We start from the raw sequence: 20,840 nt of genomic DNA, 5'->3' as shown, positions 1-20,840 counted from the left end.
ACAGAGCTGTCTTCTTGAGTCTGCAGACAGCCTGAAACAATGGCTCTGAGAGGTGTGAACTGCCCAAGCATTTCAATGGGATCGGAATGCCGAAAACCTAAAGCGGACTGTTTACATTTCAACATTGCCAACTATTTCACCAGCCTCTGTCACATCTCCCACTATGGAGGGCAACTGCCTGAGGAGTCCAAAAAAAGCCCAAGTGTTGTTGGATGGTATCAAAAGAATGCCCACTACCATCTGCTACTTGCCAGAAGACTGCACCTCTCTGGCCGTGATGACCCAAGCACGTGTCCCCTCCAGGCTTGACTAGTGCAATTCATCAGCCCTAGGGACAAAACGACACCCTCCGAGAAAGCTCAAGTGGCTACAAAATGCAGCAGCCCACCTGCTTAGCAACCCAGCCAGCGTGAACACATCACCTCCTGTACGCCACCTTTGCATTGGCTCACCAGTGAATAGAGTCCAAGTCAAGCGTTCTGCCCTGATGGTCAAAGCTCTCCATGGCATTGATTCTAGGTCCCCAAGAGATCATCTGTCCCTCCGCCACCATGAACTGCCATGGCAGCTACATTTCATTGGGATACGATACTGTCAGCCACAGAGGGAGGCTCTTGAGTGAGCTGGAGACAAAACTTTCCCAGGGGCTGCCCCTGGACAATGGCATTCACTCCTGCAAATAGATGGGAATGGGCATGGAGCGAGATCTCTGCACAACTAAATGCAAAACCCACGTCCTCACCTCAGCGATTGAACCACACAGACACACACTCATTTCACAGCCAGGCTGGGGAGGAAGAGAAGGAAGATTATATTAGCTATTCCTATTTTTAAATACTTCGAAGGTGCTGAAATACTATAGAGCCCATCAGTACTATAGGCCATACAAGCACCGAGAGAGGCAGACAGACATTTCTGTGCTTTCCCCACTGGACGGGTGCCAAGTGGAATTGCCACAGTTTTAGAAGCCTGCCTAAATGGTCTTTGCGTGCCTAAACGCGTCTTCTCATTTCAGCTGAACTGCTCCGAGCATACTGCTGGGTTTTACAGGAACTGTTACAACACAGGAAAAAGAGCTGAGCTGGGCTTCATCATGGGACAGGTCAGTGAAAATCTCTGCTCAGTGTGCAGTGAGTCAGAGAATCAGACAAAGCACTTGGAGGCGATTGAAAATCATACTGGAGAGATGTCAATGCCATTATGTAAGTGACCTGAATTGAAGATCGTACTCCAAGGGAGGATGGTCAGACTCTTGCCAAGTACTTAGTTTCCACAACAGCCTCTTGGGAGTGGCTTTATCAGAGGTTTTTTGAAAGTCCAAATAAATCCCATTGGTTACCACTATTTTGTGAACATTCTCCAAGAAGTGAAACATCAGAGGGGCCTGATTTCCCATCACAGCACCTGGGCTGGCTTGTCCCTGCCATGTCCCAATTTCCTAGATGGTCTATGATTCTGCTTCTAATAACCATTTCTTCCAACATATGTGGTCCTGAGGTAAAGACTCACTGGGCTATAATTCTCAGGATTGCCCCTAGAAAGACAAACCTGGCATTTGCACTGGAAGGGAGACCTCCCAGTCGGAGCATTTCATGGTCCCACCTCTGTCTCCTTGTGGGGGTAAAAAGCAGAGAGAGAAGGACGGAAGGAGCGTGTGCATGTGTGAGAGAGAGAACATATACATTTCCTGAACTCTGCCAGTCCCCCCAGCCAGGCCCTCTCTCTGACCCCAGTGGCACAGCACCTGGGCTGGAGAAAGCCTGAGCATACGCTCCCTCCTTTTCTTCCCTCCCCATCCCGAAACCACATCCAGCAGCATGCTTACCCGAGTACTGCTGCAGCAGCCAGACCTTGAGCTCGATGAAGCTGTGAGCGAAGTGGCAGCTGTCCTCGCGCAAGCAGCCGTAGCGCACCTCGTGCCGGCACACGTCGAACTGGAAGTGCTCCTGGAACTGGCGGATCTTCGAGTATTTCAGGGAGGTGGAACGCACAATATGAACCAAACACCTGCAGTGGGGAAACGGCCAGGCCAGAGAAACACAAGGGATCAACTCTTCACCCCTCCTCCTCCCATTCATTGAGACATCTGACTGTGGACTGTGGCACAGGTGAGTATCCTAGGAATCATTAACAATCTGACAGTGCAATGAGCAGCCATTTGCACGGGCAGATCCAAGTCCTGGGTCATACCTTGTCCCCAGCCCCAGAGCACTGCAGGCAGACGTCTTGCACTACTTTGTTAAAAATATCTGACCTTTGAACCCCTGTGCAGAATAGGCCAGATCCAAGCTCCCTGGAGTCAACTGCAGTCTTTCCACTGACATCAATGGGCTTGGATCAGACTCCAAATCCCCTAGCACAAAGTGTCAGACATGGAGGCCAGCATATTGCACCTTGTGCTTTCCCATGCAGGGGACAAAAGGAAGAAATCGACAAGTGTCATGAGCTAGCTGGCTGGGCACGAGCGGGGTTACCATGGGCTCACTCACTCACTTGTTGTCGTAGAAGCTGTGTTTGGCAGCAAGGTTGGAGCAGACAGCTGGAGAGTCCTTGGTCCCTTTGCTGATTATCCGGGGTTTGCTATCAAAGCATATCTGAGAAGAGAAGAATCAGCACACTAGGAAACCTCAGAGAGCAGGAAAACTGAGTGATCCTGCCTGAGATCTCACCCAGGCGGGGATCATTCACTTGGAAAGGAGAAAAGCCAGAGGGAACTTACTCAAGAGGTTCAAAATTAGAACAAGCCTGGTGGAAACTTCGCAGCAGAGCTGCTTGGAAACCAGTAAACACATCTTGCAAAAATTTCAAAACAAAATTTTTGGCCTTTTTTGGCATTCCAAGAGTTTTTTCATTACAGTTGGAAAAATTTCAACCAGGTCAATTTATAATTAATCCCCCTCTTTTCATCCTGACCAACAATTCAAGAACAAGGGGAAGTGATAGGGAAAACTAAAGAACAGTAAGTTCAAAACAAGAGTCACGTTCCTTTACACATACAGTCAGCCTGTGGAACTCGCTGCTGCAGAACGTCAAGACAGATAGGGCCAGATCCTCAGTTGATGTAAATCAAGGTAGTTCTACAGGCGTCAACAGCTTGCATTGTGCAGGAGGACAAACTAGATAATCACAATGGTCCTTTCTGGCCTTAGAATCTCTGAATGAAGTGACACTAAATTTACTTCAGCCCGGGATCTTGCCCATCGGGTGGCTATGGTTTTTAAAACAACTGGGACAAAGCTAGGATTATTAACTGCATTGCTAGCTATAAAAGCCCCAGGGTAGTCAAACTGCATGCTTCAGGGTGTGAGCTGACCACCTGCAGGGAGGAGTTACCCCCTCCCACACTTACAGCAAGATACAATTGCTAAGGTGCATCACGGATTGTTTTGTTTTGTCACCTTCCTCTGAAGCAACAGGTATTATAGGCTACTTCTGGAAGCAGGATGCTGGCAGGGATGGACCAATGGTCCCCCTGAACACGGAGAGCTGATCTAGGGTGGGATGCAGTGGAGGGGAGCCTGCCCCTTCCATGCACTTACAGCAGAGCTACGGTTTGGGTTTGTACCATTAACTCAGGCACTTATATCTGCAACAACAGGAAACACGTGAGGTTTGTGCCTACAGCTCATTTCCAAATGAAATGGTGCTCCCCCCTCCCCTTCCTCCTGGTACCTCGCAGAGGAAGGTGAAGATGCCCTGGTGTTCCTTCAGGAGCTTGGCAATGGTCAGGTTGCCCCGCTTAATCCCTCCCAGCGGGTCAAAGAGGAGGTCACGATTGAGGGTTCCCTTCCTTTCCTCCGTCCACACGTCGATCTCCTCCTGGTGGTACGCGAAGGTGCAGTTATCCCCGTACTTACAGTCCTGCTTGTTAATCATATCTACAAAGCAAAGAGCAGACCACCACACACAGAGGGAGGGCCAGGTCAGAAACTAAGTTCTCCCTCATCACCTCGCCCTGCTCCCCACACCTCACAAGCTAAAGGCAGGAAACCAAAGGGTTAAAAAAAGACACCAAGCCTCAGCTTTTGGCCCCTCCCCACTCTCCTTAGATACTTTACAATTACACCACCTGAGAGACCAGCCTGGTTACATCTCATACATGGAGCCGGGCTGGGGGCCTGGGCGGTTCTAAGATGGGGAACTTCTTGGGAAAACCCCAGTGCTTTGCAGCAGGGCTGGTTACTCAGCAGGGAGGGCTCTGGACAGAACTGAAGTCCCAGCATGTGCTGGTGGGAGCCGTGTTAGTAACTCCATGTCCATGGGAGACAATCTCTCTGCCTCAGCCTGCAATGGCGTAGGTAAAGCCAGCTGCTTTGAGAGAAGCTGGCTGCAGCCCTGCCATTTACACCATCCTGCAAAGTCTCCATTGGCCAGTCGCATTGCTCCTTCCAAGCTGTCTTATACCCAGAGTGATGGGACCAGCTGCTGCTCCACTGTGCAAAGTTCCTGTTTTCTACAATGTTTTATGGGCTCATCTGTCTCCTCTCTTGTTCACACCCCACCCACCAACCCCTGACACTCAGTGATTGTTTCACAAAGGAGCGGGAAGGCTCCAGAGGGAGCATGCGATCCCCACTGAAAGCTCCCCTGCTACCACAGGCCTTACAGCTCCTTCCCTGCCTGCAGCAGTCCCACCCCCTCCAGCTCACCTTTGCACAGGTAATAGGATCCCACAAAGTTGGTTTTGGTGGGGCGTGGCCGGATCCTCTTCCAGGTCTTGTCTTCAGAGTTCCGCAATCTCCCCAACAATATGTCCCTCTTGCACTTGTGCTCCAGGCCTTCCCGGTAGGTGTAGTCACCGGCCTTGGGACCTACAGGAAAGGAGGACCCGATCAGCAAGAGGGAAAACTATCCAGAAGCGTTATGAACTTGCCTTGCATGTCACGAGCACGTCACCTGTTTTGGGGTAGCAGAGGTGGCAGGCTTGTTTGAAGATGTGAGTGGACGCAAGGGGGTTCTTCACGAGCAGGGCTGTGTTGGGCATCACCGACTCTGGCTGAGATGGCAGGAGCTCTGCTCCCTTAGGTATGGTAGGGTGACTCACCCCACTGAGGCTGACCTGAAAAACAAACATACACGTCCCTCTTCTAAACTTCACAGCCAATGGGTAGAAACTGGCCCCCAAACTCTAACTCTGGGCTACTGCATTCCCTCCCTCACCACCCCAAACACAAGACTAAGCTCGTGTCTCAGCAAGATGGCCACTGCCAGCTGCAGGCGGCTCAGAAAGGGCAATAGGAATAACAGAGCTTTGTTTTCCAATGCACCCGATGGGCAATTTTTCTGCAGCAGAGAAGGACCTCTTCCTCCTCAGGGAAGGGCCAGCAACTCATCCAAGGGGACAACAGCTCTCTCTCCATCAACGGATAAAGGGTTTCTCTCCCACACCTTCCATCACAATGAGCTGTGCATTTCATGGCACTTGAACAAAAGAACTACCCCTGCTGTGCACAGAAAGGGAATCAACCCCTGTGTTAAGCAGAATGAAAACAGGAAGCACACAGGTACGTAGATGCCCCAATCCCACTCGATCTAATTGAGGAGAAAGCAGATCATCCCATCCATGGAGCTCTTGAGAGGAAAAGTGTCAGCCCACCCTCAGACTGGTGAGAACAATGTATAATCCCAAGCATGATGGAAAACAGAGTTGAGCATTAAATTCCATTTACACCTCAGCAATACAGCAAGGGAGGGGACAAAGGAGGAATGGGGAAATGCTGTGTTACCACATATGGAGAAAGGTCTGTACAGCCCTGCCACCATCCCGGGGGAGCAGGAAGAAGGTTACGCACACAGGCAAGAGTACCTGAAGGCATCAGATTTTGGAATGATTAAGAATGGGCCCAGAGTGCAAGAATAGCCCTGTGCCCTCCCTAGGCACCCGGGCACCTCGGTACATCCGTCTCAGGTAGCTGCTCACTCACCACAGGAGATGGTTTCTGGCTGCCAGCAGTGTGCCGCAGTTCCTGAGAACCAGCTTCTACTGGGCAAAGGAACAAAAATCCCCAAAACACACGTCACTTTTGGAAGCTGCTCTGATCCCCGAGAGACAAAGTTATGCTTGTTCAAAGAGCTTTTTAATTACTTTTATCTTCCAGGGACATCCAATGCCCAGGTCAGAGACTTGAAAACCTCGGCAAGAGCCTTTCCTTCTCTGAAATCCCCACAGGCAAGAGAACTCAACAGCCAGCTGCCTGTCACGTGCTTTGCACAAACAGCAAGGGACAGAGGGAACCTAAATTCCACCACAGTCCTCACTGTCTTCTCCACTTGTGATGCTCCAGCACTCAATCTGCTGTGACATCCTTGTGTTTACATAGTCCCCCCTGGAGCCTACCTGTATCCCAAGGGGATAAAATGCTTCTTACCCGATCTCCTTCCATAGCCCGACTCCACAGAACATTACTGCAGTGCACTTAGGGATATGCCACTCACAGCTCGCAGAGATCAGAGGAGGCAAAGACTGACTAAACCATCTAATCCACCACACCTTGCCCAATACAAAATCCTGCCCTACAGTAGATTCGCCAAGACTTTGCCAAAGTCTGTTTTAAATGACTCAGAGCGAAAGGGCTCCCACCACTTCCCTTAGGAGACTTCTCTTGGAGATCTCAGTGTCAGGCAAAGTTTCTTTGATATTGAGCCTGAATGTCGCCTCATTACTCTAGTTATACCTCCTGGGATAACCCTGAACAACAGCTCTTCCTCCTTGGTGTTTACATCCTGCAGATACTTGTCATCAGCGATCATACCCTCACTACACACCCTGCCCCCATTATCCATCAGCCAAGCTGTGTATATATTTAGTTCTTTTAATCTTTCCTCCAACTCAATCAGCTCTCTAAAGACTTAATGGTTTGTCTCTCTCTTCTCCAGCACTGACATGTGCCTGCTGTGGAGACACCCAGAATTAAACACAGTGTTCTAGGGGCACTTTCATGGCTCCGGCAGCCCAAAAGCTGCAATCCCCCACTCCTCCGTGCACTGCACCTACCTACGGCAAAGGAATCCAGGGCATCCAGTGAGCCCCTGCTAGTCCCAAAGGCATCCAGAGTGTCAAGCCGCGACTCTGTGTATGGGAGCAAGTCCAGTGAATCCAGTGAGTCCAAGGGGGAGCCACTGCCGGCATCCAGGATGGAGGAGGAGAGCTGCTTGGTGGGATCCATCACCAGGCCGAAGGAGGCAGGTGGAAGTGGTGTGGAAATCGGGATGTTGGCTGTCACCACAGGGGGCAGCAGAGGGGTCCCACCCGGAAACACAGGGATCAGCTGGGGCATCTCAGTAGGTAAGTTGGTGGGAATGGTTCCCTGGACCAGAGACTGGGAGTTGGGAGGAAAAGGAGGCGTAGACAGCATGTTAGAGAAAGGACTGGAGGAAGCATGTGACAGAGAGACAGGTGGATGGACAGAGAGTGCTGCAGCAGCGTGTATCCCACTCCAGAGTGCACAGCTATCCTCTGCCCTCCAGGCCCATTTCAATCCCCAAGCAGTGAAAAGCAGGAGATGGAAGGGGGAAAGGTGTTATCTTCATGCCCATAGGAACTAGCCATTTCTTCTGGTTTTATGTATTCCACTCAGGAAATCTATTGAGCCAAAATCTAAGATGGGCTCCTTAGATACATGCAAGCCAATGATGAGCAGAAAGCAAGGGACCGAGCATAAGCTGCCAGAGGAAAGCACGACAATGAGAAGAGGAAGGAAAAATGCTCTAACGGATGGATTCAGAACAAGGACAGAGGGATGTGTGGTCCAAGCTCTTACTAGAGAGTACTGCGACCCATCAGCAAGGGAATCCAGGAGAGAGTCCAGTTCTTCCCCAATAACCTCCCCGTCTGTGAAGTCCTCTACACTCTCAGGCACTGGCAGGGATACGCAATCCGGAGAAGGGAGCAGGGTGGTGCCCGGGAGAGAGGTGGGGAGACTCTTTGTGTCCATGTCAGAGGGTGAAAGAGCTGAGCCCTCGCTCACAGGGATGGAGGTGGCAAGGGGAGCAGGGATGCACTGCAGGTCCATGGAGAAGTCTGCAAGGGGAGACAGAGCCAGTCACATAGTGCCTGGGGGTGAGCTGAGAGCAGCTTGGCAAAAGAACACAGGAGCTACAACTTAGTTGAACCTCCCACACTGAGCAGGTGAAACCTGCAGAAACTGGCAGCTCCAATTTCTTGGCCTTTGCTTTTTGTCTCGAACCTCCCAAAGACCTTCACAGAATGTCTTGTGAATAGCCAAACAATGCCCTCAGACTCACTTGCCATGATAATGCCTGGGGAGTGTCTGCGAGTCAAATCTTAATCTCATGGAAATCAACGGCAAAGCTGCTATTGAATTCAATGGTGTGCAATCCTGGCCCCATGAGCTCAGAGTCCAGTTACTCTATACCCCATTGTCTGGTGGTTTTTAACACTTCTCCACTGCCTCCTCCTGTAGAGCTCAGTTGTCCTCCCAGCCCTCTCTGCTTCTTGGAGTCCCTGTGCCCCCCATTAAAACCCACTTCCCCACATGATCTCTTTAAGTTCTGAGGTTTCCTGTGGGAGAAGGGAGGGACACACACAAAGCCTGATTGGGGAGAGGAGCTGGGGTAAGGAAGTCCAGACAAGCGTCCCAAAGATCATACAGAATATTGGTTCCCCAACAAACATTATAAGACTCACCAGATGCCCTTGCCAGAATGGTGCCTCAATCTTGAGTACCCCTCCCCTCCATGTCTCCAGGAGACAGGCTTCCTGCCTTAAAGATCTTTACTGCTTTATTGAGGCTTCCCTCGGTAGTTTTGGGAGGGGGGGAAGGGGAGACAATTTTTCCCTATAGCCTCCTTCACCCTCTGGTCCAGTGTTAGGACTAGAACCCTGCACAGACACAAAATTTGTATCTGTGTCCGATCCGCCACCCGCAAACGTGGTCCGCGGATATAAAGTGGATATCCGCAGATTTGCAGGGCTCTAGTTATGACTATTTGAAAGCAAGGAAATTCCCCCCGCACACACACACACAAAAATACTTTGTTACGGTGAAGTTAAGGTGGCAAGCACACAGTTGTCACCTGAGTGCGCTCTATCCTTCAAAACTGTTAGAATTTAAAAAGAAACAGTCCAAACGTTAGAATCCCAGGAGATGCAGAGTTACATGTGTAAGTCTCAAACCAGGCACCCACACTACCTTAATTCTGCCCCCGTAGCGATGCCCTGAAAAAAACAATCAGACAAATAATACTGCCTTATCCATCCACTACAAAGAGTTCCATGGCCAGAAGGGACTACTGTGATCACCTAGTCTGAACTCCTGTGTAACACAGGCCAGAGAACGCCCCCAAAATGTTATCAGCAACCCCAAAACTAGAATGCCTTCATCTCAGCTGAATAGTGCTGGTGCTGCTTTACTGTCATACACATGCAGTACATATGCCAAAGCCTGATCAGACAAACAGCACAGCCAAAGCAATCATTCCTCACCCTGCATTCACAGTCAATTCTGCTAGGTAGTGAAGGCTCATAAGAGATGCTCATCGCCTCACAGGTCTGGGCCTTATGATTCCAGGTGATAGTCAATTATTCAAGAGTCATTAAGCACAGAGCTAAAGTGTTTCCACATACAGGCTTCATACATCCAGATCATGAAATAGAGCTCCTTAATGGGGCCCAGCAATAGTTAGTGCAGTGACAAATCTTCACACTTAGTATTGCAGACAAGGAACAAATAAAAGCTGATGTGCTGTGGAGTATGTTTTCAATACTCTATTAACAAGGGTAGGTGTTGGGATGGCATTTCTTCTGGGGCACAGTTAAGGTAATTTAGTCCCTGGCAGGAGGAGTGCAACCTTGTAACTTTCACTCTGCATTTTCTGGGTTTCTAAACATGTAAGGCTCCCCCTCTCCAACTCTAATGTCCTTGGAGAGTAGTGTGCATTCAAAGCACAGATGTGTGACAACAACCTTAACTTTACTTTAACTTGTTTTGTTTGGGAATCACCTGTGTTCAAACCCTGCTTTAAAGAAGCACAGCTGAAAATGCTTTATGTCCCCCGCTGTTTGTTATTTGCATTCACTAGTCCCCATTAGCCAAAAATACAACATGCCTCTTTTTCTTCTTGGATAACTAGGGCTCTATTGTACAAGGTTCTTCTAGTAAGTGCCTTCTTAACCTGATTTTCCCCTCTTAATAGTTCACTGTGGATTCTGATGAAGCGAAGAGAAACCAATTTAGTGAACACCACCTCCATACACTCTTGCTCCACACCTTCCCCTACCCACACCCCTACTAGGTAGGTCTCTTCCAGTCTCCAAAGCCAGGAAATGCAAAAGGGATCCATATGAAGACAAAGCAACTATTAAACCAGACAGCCTGGGCAGGTGCTTTATGCTGCCACGAGAAACAGAAAAGAGAAAGCTTTACCTGTTTCAATATCATCTATGGAGCCCAAACCATTGGACGTTGTCTGCAAGGCAGGGAGGGGAAAGAGAAGAAGAGATAGTCACTACAAAAACATCTTTTGAAAGGTATTCGTGCTTCACAGCTCCAAATCCCTCCTCTCAAATACCTTCAGTGCAGTCTGTGCTGCTGTTGCTGCTCCCCCCCACCCCATTCCAGGCCACCTTTCAGTGTGGGAACAATTAAACTGACGTACTCCCAGACCACTGTTCCACCTAGCCCGGTATTTTACCTTCAGCAGTGACCAAATCCTGCATTCCTCTGAAGTAACAAACCCTCATAATAACTGGCCTTCTTAGTAATTCTGCACATGGGATTGCACGTGTTTGAGAATATTCCTTCCTGATTCCCAGAGCCAATCAGATAGCCCACAAAGCGTGAGATCTGATTAGCCATATCTTACATAACTAGCCTTTCTTAGCTTACATAGTTTTTCCATTTAATAACCACTAATTTTTACAGTAAAGCAAAAAACAGGAAAAGGTCCCTCTCAAAACAACTGCTGACTGTGAGCCCTAGGCAAGGAATAAATGGGCAACTTCACTGAAGTATGAACGGTGCTGCTGGAAACAATTTTCCTAATAATTTTATTAAGGCCTACCATGACTCCCGTTTCCACACAAACATTCCTGTGTTAGTCCAAAGGACACATGGTATTGGTTATATCCAAAATACAAATATAAGCAAATACAGCTATATTCTATACCCCAGCAACAATACAGTGGTAAGTATTTGGCCAAACAGGTTCCAGCTCAGGAGACACCCTCCCATCACAGCATGACTCCATAGGACTAAGGAAAAGCTCTGACAAAGAACCACCAGAAAACCTTGCCTTTTATGCACTATAACAAACAAGTGATGTAATTGCTGGTTACCAGACCTTGGCTAAGGACAGATGAAGCAGCTTAAAGCCAAGTTCTATCCTCTGCCCTGGTTGAGATAAGATTAGTGACTGGGCCTCTGTCTTCAAGAATTTCTTCTTACCTCATTTTGCCATACTTCTCTCTTATTACTATACTAAGCATTTCTGCATAATAAACTAAATTATTTACTGTACCTGGTAACCAATTAACCATATTTTTTTTTAATTCTATTACCTCAGTCCAAACCTTAAACAAGATAACACTGGTATTTTAAGAGTCACCACAAGTTTAACACAAAACAACTCTTCCTTCTCATAATGCCACTCTTTAAATCACAGGCTTTGGGCCTCTTCCTCATGCTAAGATCCAAACTCAATTTAAAACCACACTTCACCCTGGTCTAATGTGGGCCAATATTCCAAACCCTCGCAAATTTATCGCAAGAGATGCGATTTCTAAGTAAAATGTTCTGAAGAAGAAAAAAAATCCTGACATTTGAGCGTTGTATCACAGGATCATGAGTGAAGCTTACTTCTACTTAGAAATTGCTGTCAGCCCCGGGCACGGCCTGGCTCCAGCTGTCAGCCTGGGAAGTGGAAGCCCCCAGGCCTGGGGAGGGTGAAGAACCCTAAGAGGAGCGGAGGTGAGGCTGGGTGGGCTGAACTATGGCTGGGGGACTGCAAGGGGGGGAGAAGGTTGAAGTGAGGTCAGTAGGGGCTGATGGGGTGGGGGGCTGTATTGATAGTGGGTTCTGAGCAGATGAGGTAAGTGCTGGAAGGATGAACTGAGGGCAGTGTGGGGAGGTTAATGGGGTGGCTGAACAGATGGGGTGATGATGATGGGAGCTGGGGGACTGAACTGAAGGGGGGCTGAAATGAGGGAGGTTGGGTGGGGACAGAGCTGATGGGGGATAGAATTAATAGCTGGGCAGGAGACGGGCAGTTGTGGGAGTGAAAGCTGCAGTAGGGGCCAAAATCATCTTATCTAGTTCATGTAGGAGAGTTGGGCAACACTAATTGTCACATGCACACACCCTGGGGATGGGCAGGGGGAGGTCAAAAATCAAGAGACTGACCTAAAAAACCCCACAATATAATTTTTTTTTAAATGCCATGATTTTCTGGGGGCAATCTCATGATTTTGGGGAGTCTGACTCGTGATTTTTGATCTCTTGAAGTTGGCAATATTGGTGCAAACACATTTTTCTTCCTGCTTTCAGTTTAAAATGACAGACATCAGCAAGACAAATATTTGAGATTCCATATTTACAGCTTCATCCGTTAGTTACAGTTTTTGCAGTGTTCTAGTTTTTCATAAAAGGGAAAATTTTCAATGGAAAAGATTACGGATGGCTACAAGAAATGATCGAAGGCTGATTCTCATTGACAGAAAGATATTAAGGCAAATCACCCATGAATGTAAACTTCAAATTATGCTTCTCTAGAATCTTTTTATTTTAAGGGTTTTTTTGGTTCATTTAAAAAGGGACAATGTCAAACCAGTGCTAGTGTAGGCCCCAAATTTAGGAGCCTAAAATTGTCAACTAATTTTTAAAAAATGAAATGTTTTAATTAAATCTCTTTAAAAAACTGCAATGAAATCAGTGATTGGATTATTTTTCATTCTGTGTTTGTATTTCGCCTAACATAATCGGGTCCTGGTCCATGACTGGAGCTCCTTGGTGCTATGGTCATACAAACAGTAAATAAAGAATGAAGCAATGTTTAAATCTATACACTTCACTCAGCCTGGGCAGTGAAATCCTGCAGTCTAGTTTCATTGTATATGTTTCTTCATGTTTCACTTCCTAGTTCTTACATATTATAATTGTACCAGAACCAGAAAGAAACGGAAACAGAAAGTGAAGTCATCCTGTCTAGATGAGTGAAATGTAAGAAATAAACACCACCACTAACAGTGAAAAGCAACTTAGATTAAACATGTATTCAGCTTTAATAATGTTATCAGCACCACAGCAATGAAAATATTTAAAAAATAAATGATTTTCTTGACATTGCTCCTTGAAAAGGGAAAAAAGAGATAAACACTGTTTTTTAATCCTAAAAGATAGTAATAAACTTGCATGAAATAAAATACAGAAACTCTCATATAACAAAACATACGGACATTGAGAATGTGACAGGAACTATACCTGATTTTCTAAGCTGGTTGATGTGCCATTACTGAGTAGGGAGAAAGTTTCCAATTCCTGCTGCAAGGAAGAGAGAGATTTCATGACACAGGGATTCTTTGAGCTCTTGCAACGTAGGTAGTAACTGATTGTATTGTCAGCCACTGCTATTCATCAGCACACTTCCCTATCAGGCATTCTCTACAAGCACAAACCGTAAGGAGAGAAATTAGGACCTCCTGCTTTCCCTTAGTGCACACCAACCATCCCAAAATTCAGGTGATTGCCCCAGAAGACTGGAGTTTGCAGTATTCAGTCCAGCCATTTTGGTGCAAAAAGCACATTTGATACAATATCATGGTGTGAAAACACCCTATTGCAATGGTGCATCATGAGAATATAAGTTTGAACCTACCTCAGTGCAGACACATTCAGCCTTGTGATTTAAAAAATTAATTGTGGAGTGCATGAAATACTGGAATGAAAAACAGAAGCTAGAACAAGCTGCAGCAAAGTGCTACTGAATTACTAATCGCTATGTTTCAATTAATTAAAAAGAGGGAATCTTTTTGTTTTGCTTGCATAGACAGTGTTTAGACTCATCTCTGTGGAGCAACAAGGTAGAGGGAAAGGTGCAAAGAGCCAATGAAGTGAGTAAGTGTGAAAAGTATTTCAGGGAAAGTTTTTCTTCTCTCAAGATTCAATAATTACAACATTTTTAGAGATCTAGAAAGTGGAGGATTTTCCTTTAATCCAACACCACTTATTATTCTGCATTACAAAGCACTCCGAACTTACATTTATATAGCATCATTTACCCAAAAGTTCTTCACCAACTACTACTTCATTTGGCACTGAAATACAGCCACTTCTGAGCTGGAATATGCTAGCTGCTTAGCGCTGCACAGCAACGTTGCACAAGAGTGAGAAACAGGCACCAAAGAAGAATGTTGCATCTAAATGAAACTGTAGAGAGGAATTTGAGGGACACAGAATGTCAATCACTCAAGTTGGAATTCAGCCAGGACATTGGGGCTAACATTCCTATTCTGGAGAAAAAGGTCATACACGCTTCAGTAACCAGAAGTGGTTTTGCCTTATCTGACAGTCCCAGCAGTAGCTCAGCACCCTCTAGCACAATCCTGAGGCGTATATTTAATACTGACAGAGAGGAATGCTTCATATTGAACCATCATATCCATTTATTGCAGCACTTGGGTTTTCCTTAGAGATATCCCCTCAAACAACATCCTGGTTCCATTCTGTTTAGCTTGGGAGATACGAGATTGTGCACCAAATCAAGATGCTTATGGCTGCAAGCCACAAATACACCTGTGGGGGTGCTGCAGGTCAGGACTGAAGAAGGACTGGCAGATCTGGGAGTGGGGGCATTCCCAGTAGTGAAATAGAGGAGGTGCTGAAGGCTATACCAGTGGGAATGCAGCTGGTCAGAATAAGTAGCCTTTACAGAAACTCTGTGAAATCCAAGGGACAGACTAGAAAGAATCATACCTGAGGCCTCTTATATGCTTTCCGAACCCTTAAACCCAGCTTCTGCGCGAGCTCCTGACCAAGCTGAGTAACGCTCTCATCCTAGAGAAAATGTAATTCATAGGACATTGTCATTTTAAAGCATGTGGTTTTATTTTCCTGCAGATACACAAACCAACCAGAAACAAACAGACCATTAGTTACAGCTACACAGACTGAATTACATGGTAGTATTCTTATCGGTATGTGAAATGGAAGGTAGCCAATTGCTCGACTCCATTCCAGAGGAGGCCGTGCAGATCTAAGACATCAGTAATTCAGCCCTGCAGAGATATAAAGCTGCAGAAATGGACAGACATCATCCTCTCTCCAGTAAAGCATCAAGTCTCCAAACGCGGGGCTAATGATCCTCATTGGCACAATGGCCCTTAGGGGGTCACCGCCAGCTGGTGCAGTCTAACTTGCGCCAGGGCCCATTCAACTCCCAGGATCTGGGTGGGAACACTGGCTCAGAACCACCTTTGACTGTCCCATTCTCAGCTGCACTGAAGGTATGTCTACATTGATGGAGGCACGGTTGGCACCACCAAATCGATTCGGTGGAATGGATTGAGCAGCAGTGGAGCCCCGCTCAACTGATCCGGAAGTCAACGGCACGAATCCACCCCCGCAAAAAGATTAACACTGCATCGATGGGAGGGCATTTCCCATCAGCGCAGCGTAGTGAGGACGCTGCGCTACACAGAAATTTGGAAGTGTATCTCCCATCGACTGCCACCGAATTTCACCAGCAGTGTACACCAAGCCTGAGTTCTGCTAATGATTTCGCCCACCACGTCCAGTCCGCGTTCACTTTCTCAGTTCCTGTCTTTAAAAAAAGTTTCCAACTTACACAACACATAGACACTACTTCCTGGAACTACACAATCAACAACAAACTCAGCCAACCACTGCCCCCCTTCCCCATTAAAGTCCACCCCATTAACTCACAGCACTAGTTCACTCCCAGCATCCACGCCTGCTCCCATGTCACTTGGCACCTTTGAAGGAAGGCCCATGATCACACTGCATCCCCCACTACAGTTTTGTTCTTTCCTCCTTCAGCTCTGCCATCTCCCTGGCCAAACAAAACCAGGTTTCCTCCCTCACCGAGTCCCACAACCACAATCCCCATCACTTATTTGCACCCTCTGACTCCCTCCTTCAGCCTACTGCTGCCCATCCTTTCTTCCCTCCTTGCAAAGTATTTTGTTAACTTCTTCAAAGGGAAAATCAACTAAATCCTCTATGATTTGCCCCCTGCCTTATTCCCTTCAAACACCTTTTCCCTCAACAACTTTGAAGTCTGCCGACTTCTCTCCACCACTAACCCCTCCACCTGCCTCAGTGATTCTACTGCTGCCTGGCTCTTTGTATATGTTGTCCACCCGTGCTCACCCGTTCCCTCCCAACTTCTCCCTGGCCTCTGGCTGCTCCCCCGCCCCAATATTAGCATGCCCTGGTTTCCCCTCTCTTTAGAACACCATCCTTCAACCTGACCTGCCTCTCCAACTACGGCCTTGTCGCCATCCTTGCTTTCTCTGAACTCACTGAATACAATCTGAAACCCAATGCAATTACTTCCTCTCCTCTAGCTCCGTCTTGGATCCCTTCCAAACTGGCCCCCACCTTTCCTCTCTACCGAAAGAGCTCTCGCTAGCATCTCCAACGCCCTCTTCTGGGCCAAACCTCAGGGCCTCCACTCCACTCTTCCAACTCTATGCCACTTTTGATACTGTTGATTACTCTTCCCTTCATGAATTTTTATCTTCTCTGGGTTTTCGAGACACTATTATCTCCTGGTTCTCCTTCTACATCTCTGTCCATTCTCTCAGCTTCTCTTTTGGTGGGTCCACCTCCCCCCCTCCCACTCCCAATGGGGGTTCCTCAGGTCTCTGTCCATGGCCCAGAGGCAGGATGTAAAGTAAGGAGAGCAAAGGACCATCTTGTCTGGTTACTGGCCTGTTTCCTTCTGTCCAACTCCGCTTCCCAGTCTGTCTGTGACATCTCCTCTTGGATGTCTCGTCATCAGTTAAATTTATGTAGACAAAACTGAACCTCTCTCTCCTCCCAAGCCTCCTCTACTTTCCCCTCCTTATTTCTGTCAACCACACCACCTCTACCAACACTATCACTCAGGCCTGCAATTTGGGGTATCTTTTGTACCCTCCCTCTCTATTGCCACAAACACTCAAGCCATAGCCAAATCTTGCTGTTGCTTCCTCCTCAACAGCTCCAAGATCCATCTTTTGTTTTCCATTTTCTATAGTAAAAACCTCCATTCAGGCCCTCATTACATCCCACCTTGACTACTGCCACATGCCCCTCTCTGATGTTTTAAACACACGCACTGCCCCCTTCAGTCCATAAATACCGCTGCGGAAATTATCTCCTCTAGTCATCAATCTGTTTATGTCTCTTCCCTCTTCAGATTCCTTTACCAGCTGCCCATCAGCTATTATATCAAATTCAATCTTCAGATCATTGCCTTCAAAACTCTAGGCAATTATCCTCCCTTCTTGAACTTTGTGTTTCCCCTGTCATCCTCATTTGTCAGTCTATCCCATAGATGACTCCAGGGCCCCCTGCCCATGGCCCCAACTCCCTGACCATAGCACAAGGCCCCTACTCTGTCCACATTTAAGTCTCTCTTAACAACCCATTTCTGCCATGCTGCCTAGAGTGAATCTAATGATTTATTTAAACAATTTAAAGAATACCCATTCCAAATTCCCTAACAGTTCCTTAATATTACAACAACGAGGACCACCCAGCAGCATTAAATGCTATACAACACAGCACAATGGTATTATTTAGATGTTAAGATCTTTGGGGGATGGATCATCTTTTCATTAAGTAGGTGCATAGGACCTAGCACAATAGTGCCCTGATCCATGATGCTACAGTGATACAAATAATATCAATATATTCATCATACTGGTAACGTATTAACCCCACAAGCCAGCAGCAGTAAATAGCAGAACCAGGTACCAAATCCACTCAGCCAGTCACTTGAAGTCTTCAGATATTCTATAGCTCACATAGAAGTTATGTAATGCAGGAATTCCTGGGTGAAGTTCCCTGGCCTGTGTTATACAGAAGGTCAGACTAGATGATCATAATGGTTCCTTTCTAGTCTTAAAATCTATGAAATCAAAGCAACATTACAGAATCACAGAAATGTAGGACTGAAAGGGACTTCAAGAGATCTAGTCCAGCCCCCTGCACCGAGGCAGGGCCAAGTAAACCTAGACCATCCTGGACAGATTTTTGTCCAACCTGTTCTTAAAAATCACCAGTGATAGGCTTCCAAGGGATGGAATCCCCACTCCAGAGCTTTACAATCCTTATAGTTAGGAAAAATTTTATATCTAACCTAAATCTCCCTTGCTGCAGATGAAGTCCATTACATCCTGTCCTACCTTCAGAGGACATCAAGAACAATTGATCACCATCCTCTTTATAACAGCCCTCTTAACATATTTGAAGATTGTTATCAGGTTCCCACTCAGTCTCCTTTTCTCAAGACTAAACATGTCCAGTTTTTTAACCTTTTCTCATAGGTCAGGTTTTCTACAACTTTTATCATTTCTGTTGCTCTCCTTTGGACTTTCTCCAGTTTGTCCGCATCTTTCTTAAAGTCTGGTACCCAGAACTGGACACAATACTCCAGCTGTGGCCTCACCACTGCCACATAAAGCAGAGCAGTTACTGTCAGATATGGCACTTCTGTTAATACACCCATGTTAAAGCCCCTTTCAAACACTGACATCACTCCCACACAAGAAGCACTGACCCTGAAGGACTGATCTCAGCTCTTAGTAGGTAAAAAGATTGGCATTTATCATTTAAAACATACTTATGGGGCACTACTGGGGCTCCGGGCATCAGGAATAGGGCACAGTTTCTCTCTTCCATATCTCCTGTTACCATCTGTCCTAGATTGGTAGAGACTGAAAGCCTGACAGCTGTTCCAATATCTGCATGAAGCGAGTTGATCTCAGCTCAGTTCCACCTGGGGCAGGCTTCCGCATCACAATTGGAATAAGGTGGCCCTTTTATTGGCAGGCTCAGCAGAGATGACTTGGACTGACAAGGACATGGAGTCTGCACTCCCCAAGAGATGTGATTACTGGGAATGGGAATATCATACAAAACAGCCAGCTTCTCTCTTCCACGATCACCAACATTCACATCACACTAGATTATGGAGGAGGAAAGACAGAAAAGTGCCTCAGAGGTTGGGTGGACTTACATGCGGGAGGGACAGCAGGCAGCGGCTATTACACTCATATGCTTCCTTGTGCCTGCCCAGCTCATTTAAGGAGCGGGCTTTGCGGAAGAGGGCACGGATGTTCTCCTTGTCAAGCACCAAAGCCTTCTCACTGTCTTCTAGTGCCTTCTCGTACAAGCCCTGCATGAGAGGAAAGAGACCACCTGAGAAGTCAATAGTGCCTGTGACATCCTGGAATCCCCCTTCTCTCCCTGCTTGAAAGATCTCTCCAACCATTTACTGCAGTTCACTGGGGACACACTATGTCACCAAAACCCACAAATATAAAAGCATTTGGAGATTATATATAATTACACACATAGCAAGCTACATTTTGATCATCATAAAGGTTGCAGAGTCAAGCACTCAAAAGTTAGGAAATGCCAGAATTAAGGATGTGTGTGTGATCTTAATTCTGCCCCTTCTGTGTATGCATTAATCTTTAATTACATGATCATGTGCTACTTTTTCCACAGGACCCATGCATCATTCAGTGCACAGGATGGCCCTGCTCTAAGGATGAATCAGGGTTGTGTAGTGAAGGGACCTATTGTTTCCAGGATCCCTGCCTTATGTGTTGCAGAAGTTGGAAGTTGTGTAGTAAAAAAGGCAGGCGATTGCAGGAAGGGAAAGGATGGTCTCATGGTTAAGGCATGTGAATGCTGCCCTGGATAATGGGATTCTATTCCCGCCTCTGCCACAGAGTTTCTATGTGACACTGGTCAAGTCACGTAAACCAAAAATCTTTCACAGGTGATCACTACTTATTTGTTTTTCATTTTCTGGTGCCCAACTTGAGACCCTGGAGTCTGTTTTGGAAATGTGCTGAGCGGCAACTGAAGTCAGTGGGAGCCCTGATCTGAACATTTAAAGAGCTATATAATGCTGACTATTCTGAAAAAATCAGGTTTTAGGTATCTCAAACTGGGCACCCAAAATTAGTGGATACTTTTGATGTTAGTCACTGGGCCTGTTCCATTCCGCATCTGTAAAACTGGGATAACACCCCCTCATCTTACATGGGGATGTTGTGAGAATAAATTCATTAATGGTTGTGAAGCACTCAGATGCTGTACTTATGAGTGACATAGTAAAGCCTCTGAGGAAAGTAATAACTGTCTTCAAAGCAGGGTTTGAATAGCGTGCATTCAATAAAATCTGGAGAGACACCCTGACCAATGAGGAGAAAACAAAATATTGAATAGCCACTCATTCAGCAAACACTGCCTGTTCTGTGCTGCGCACCATCCACACTGAATGAGGCAGGGGTTCTTGGAAAAAAAATAGCATGTGAACATGTAACTAGAGACTGCACCGTAATACTACAAGGGGGCCAAATTAAGGTCACACAAACAACCATAATTCAGGCATTTCTTAACTTTTGAATGCTTGATTTTACAGCCTTAATAACATTCTTTTAATGTGTGTGTGTATGTAATTTTCTAGGTTTAAAAAAGGCAAATCAAGACAATATCATGTGGCATCATATTGACAGAATACATTTTTAACGGTGAGAGTAATTACTATCTGAACAATTTACCAAAGATCATGGATTCTCCATCACTGACAATTTTTAAATCATAATTTGATATTTTTTTAAACAGACATGCTCTAATTCAGAC

At 46.5% G+C, this 20,840-nt stretch overlaps 1 protein-coding gene across 4 annotated transcripts in view; it reads right to left on the bottom strand.

Annotated features, from left to right (window-relative positions):
- Window positions 1-20,840, bottom strand: part of ZC3H7B (zinc finger CCCH-type containing 7B) — a 56,034-nt gene that overhangs the window by 21,638 nt on the left and 13,556 nt on the right. Inside the window, exons 5-16 of one of the 4 annotated variants that reach the window (XM_067559570.1) lie at window positions 19,201-19,359; window positions 14,928-15,008; window positions 13,437-13,496; window positions 10,386-10,428; window positions 7,761-8,020; window positions 6,995-7,319; window positions 5,925-5,983; window positions 4,897-5,059; window positions 4,650-4,811; window positions 3,673-3,878; window positions 2,494-2,594; window positions 1,826-2,007 (exon numbers count right to left, since the gene is read on the bottom strand). In XM_067559570.1, the coding sequence (XP_067415671.1) occupies window positions 1,826-2,007; window positions 2,494-2,594; window positions 3,673-3,878; window positions 4,650-4,811; window positions 4,897-5,059; window positions 5,925-5,983; window positions 6,995-7,319; window positions 7,761-8,020; window positions 10,386-10,428; window positions 13,437-13,496; window positions 14,928-15,008; window positions 19,201-19,359 (1,801 nt within the window). The remainder of the gene's footprint in view (window positions 1-1,825; window positions 2,008-2,493; window positions 2,595-3,672; window positions 3,879-4,649; window positions 4,812-4,896; window positions 5,060-5,924; window positions 5,984-6,994; window positions 7,320-7,760; window positions 8,021-10,385; window positions 10,429-13,436; window positions 13,497-14,927; window positions 15,009-19,200; window positions 19,360-20,840) is intronic. The other 3 variants (XM_067559572.1, XM_067559571.1, XM_067559573.1) reach the window with 3 other exon arrangements.

The sequence above is a fragment of the Emydura macquarii genome, unplaced genomic scaffold (genome assembly GCF_026122565.2).
Source record: "Emydura macquarii macquarii isolate MOO-44397 ecotype Brisbane River unplaced genomic scaffold, CSIRO-AGI_Emac_v2 contig_2205, whole genome shotgun sequence".
NCBI classification, from domain to species: domain Eukaryota; kingdom Metazoa; phylum Chordata; order Testudines; family Chelidae; genus Emydura; species Emydura macquarii.
Note: the sequence above shows the minus strand (reverse complement) of the source record. Positions and strands in the feature narration are given on the sequence as shown.